Genomic DNA, 2,869 nt, shown 5'->3' with positions numbered 1-2,869 from the left:
ATTATATATTGTACTCAAAGTTTCTTTTATGTTCTTTTTAGTGTTATAAATAAGCATGTTTGTAACCCTAGGTTATTCTATTCTAAATCTTGTACTATTTTTTCTAGATTAGTAGAAAAGCCGCCACTTTGCTCCCGAGAACATATACATATTTGTCGAACCTCGTTAAATCTTTTTGTTATTCTGGATTTGTGCCGATTCCTGTTTTTTTCGCCCTAATTTTTCAACATATCATGATTATGTTTGTGACTGCCGAATATTTTTCAATATTTATTTAGTAATTTAGTGGTATTGAAAAATGATCAATTAATGATAAAAGATAAAAAAATTGGCTTGAATTTTATAGGTATGAATTTAGCAAATTTAGCTCGAAATCATTAATCGCTCGAAATTGAATCGAACTTTGGCTCGAATCGAGATCAGATAGAAAAAAAATGAATCATGTTATGCGATAAAATTTTAGATCAAATTTATTTCGAGCCAATTTTATATCGACTCTAGCTTGATTTGAAATCTAATTGTTAGACACATATTTTTTATTTATACTTTTATAAATTCTTTTGACAGATAAGTTGTACTATCATTAAATATTTAATTCTAATGGAAAGCAACTGGAAATGAGAGGAGCACGTTGCTTCGGTCTTCCCCTAATATCTTTCAAATCTAATGAAATTTATTCTCCTATTATTCCCTTTTGCGGGACGATTGTCGGCCCATGAAATAAGCAATGTGATTTCGACTCGTCACCCACAGACTCGAGAAATTATTTTGTACGGACACCACATGCAGAGATGTATGCGGTGTTCGATCTCCACCGTCGATCACCGCAATCAATTTTTTTTTTTAAAAAAAAATTATGAAAGTGGGGCCCACCGAAATACATCTTTGCGGTGATTGACGGTGAAGATCAGATACCGCATGGATCTCTGCATGCGGTATCCGTGTAGAATAATTTTTCCATAGACCCCATGTTATATTTAGCACTGTATTAACATAATAAAAGACAAAATAAAATATATATTAGCACTGTTTTAACATAAAAGAGATTTTCGTCCAAAAAAAATAAAAAAATTAATCACTTTATTTCATTATTTATTAGAAAACGGAATACAGAAGAAATTATTCAAGTAAAGCCATTGACCTCAGAGTCAACTTTGACGTCTAGGGTTTACTTGTTCGAAATGATCACATCCACCTCAAAAATGATTATACCGCTAGATGGATCAGTGGTGTTTAGGCGCGTCACCACGGCGGTCCCGTGGGCATTGCTGAAGAGTCCGGTTCCTCCGAACACCGGTAACTCCTTCACTGCCTTCTGGGTTGGGTTCCTCCCAACCACCGTCAGATAGCTACCTATCAATGATTAAAAACATATATAAAGATTTATTCATAAAATATTTCGAGCTAGAACATAACAAAATGATTCAATTTGAGCCAACTAGTTTCAATTTCGAACCGGATCAGCAGATTCCGAGTTGAAACGGATCCAAATAACTCAATTTGAGTCGGCACTTTTCGATTTTGAGCCAGACCAAGCTCGATTCAATTTTGAGCTTGCTCGGCTCAGAATCAAATATGACTAGCCACGAGTCAATTTCGAGTCACACCAAATCTACTCAAGGTGATTTCGAGCCGACCTAAGCTCAGCTCGAAATCAGATCGCTAACAACTTTAATTACCTGTCCATGGATCAAAATTGGTGAACACCACGTTGAACGTGTATAGCCCATCAAAACCATCAAGCGATGCGATTACGAGCGTGCCTTGCACACGTCCGAGGATACGAGATGTGGTGTTGAGGTCTGGCGTGATAGGGTCATCAAAGACAAAAATGTTGCCGAAAGTATAGGTCGGGTCGGTTTGGTTGAGGGGGCTCGACACGACTTTGATGGCAGTGGCATTCGGCGGTAGCGTCCTTTCTCGATAATAGAAATGAAGGCGAGTCTCACTTCCAAATGCTTGTGCGGTTTGAGTGATTTGTAAGGCCAAGAAAATGGTGATGGCTAAGAGTATTGGAAGAGGGGAGGAGGAGAAAGCCATTGGAGAAAGGAAGAAGGAAGAGGGAAATGTATTGTCATTTGAGATGATGAGGTTGTAATTTATAGGTGGGATTGGTTACATGTCCTTTTCTAGAAGGCAGGTGATTTTATTGATTATTGTGCATTATTTGATCTATTTATTGAAGAAGTCATGGACTTTCCATACAAACTTCAAATACATTGACAGATTCAGAGAAAAAGATTGGAAAAATTGATATGGAGATTCAATATTTGTGGCTAGAAATTTCTTAGAAGGGGGCATAAAAGTACTTATTTATTTTTAAATCTTCTCAACAATTTTTTTTTTTTGGGTTGAGACAAGTGTTGGCAATTTTAAATTTTGTTTGTTATAAGGTGTTAAATATAAGAAAATAAATATATAATAATTAAAAAAAACTATAGCTTGATTGATTTCTTTTTGGTTGATAATATAAGAAAATAAATATATAATAATTAAAAAAAAAAGTTATAGCTTGATTGATTTCTTTTTGGTTGATGTGAACCCTTGTGACTTGGGGGGTGTGAGCAAGTTGAGTCGAGTTATACCGGTTGTGACTTGGGGGGTGTGAGCAAGTTGAGTCGAGTCGAGCTTGGGCTATGTTCTCGGTTTAAGTTTGTGTTTGATTATTTAAGCGAGTTTGTGCACGAGCTCGGGCTTAATTTTATGGGTTTGAGCAGGCTCACGAGCCATCTTGTGTAATAAACAAAAGAGATAAAAAATATTAATTTAAGCTTGTGTTATAGGATGAGTAGAATATGATAATAATTTACTTGTTATAAAATGTAATATATTATTTTTTAAAAATATTTAATAATTTAAGAAAAAAATT

At 35.0% G+C, this 2,869-nt stretch overlaps 1 protein-coding gene across 1 annotated transcript; it reads right to left on the bottom strand.

Moving 5' to 3' along the window:
* Positions 1-1,119: 1,119 nt before the first annotated feature.
* LOC110039331 (dirigent protein 21-like) lies at positions 1,120-2,060 on the bottom strand. Its single transcript, XM_020744361.1, has 2 exons — positions 1,680-2,060; positions 1,120-1,353 (listed from the first exon to the last, which is right to left on the bottom strand). Exons 1-2 carry the CDS (start codon positions 2,038-2,040, stop codon positions 1,169-1,171), a joined length of 546 nt encoding a protein of 181 aa, XP_020600020.1. The 5' UTR covers positions 2,041-2,060; the 3' UTR covers positions 1,120-1,168.
* Positions 2,061-2,869: the final 809 nt, after the last annotated feature.

This window comes from Phalaenopsis equestris, unplaced genomic scaffold, assembly GCF_001263595.1.
Source record: "Phalaenopsis equestris unplaced genomic scaffold, ASM126359v1 Scaffold000002, whole genome shotgun sequence".
In the NCBI taxonomy this organism is placed as follows: Eukaryota; Viridiplantae; Streptophyta; class Magnoliopsida; order Asparagales; family Orchidaceae; genus Phalaenopsis; species Phalaenopsis equestris.
This window is presented reverse-complemented; position numbering and strand designations above follow the sequence as displayed.

What these genes read in the sequence shown, in the direction of transcription:
- LOC110039331 (XM_020744361.1), bottom strand. Translation starts at nt 2,040, where the DNA reads ATGGCTTTCTCCTCCTCCCCTCTTCCAATACTCTTAGCCATCACCATT. An exon ending in CAATTTTGATCCATGGACAG is followed by an intron (nt 1,354 to 1,679) that starts GTAATTAAAGTT and finishes AATCATTGATAG; the next exon opens with GTAGCTATCTGACGGTGGTT.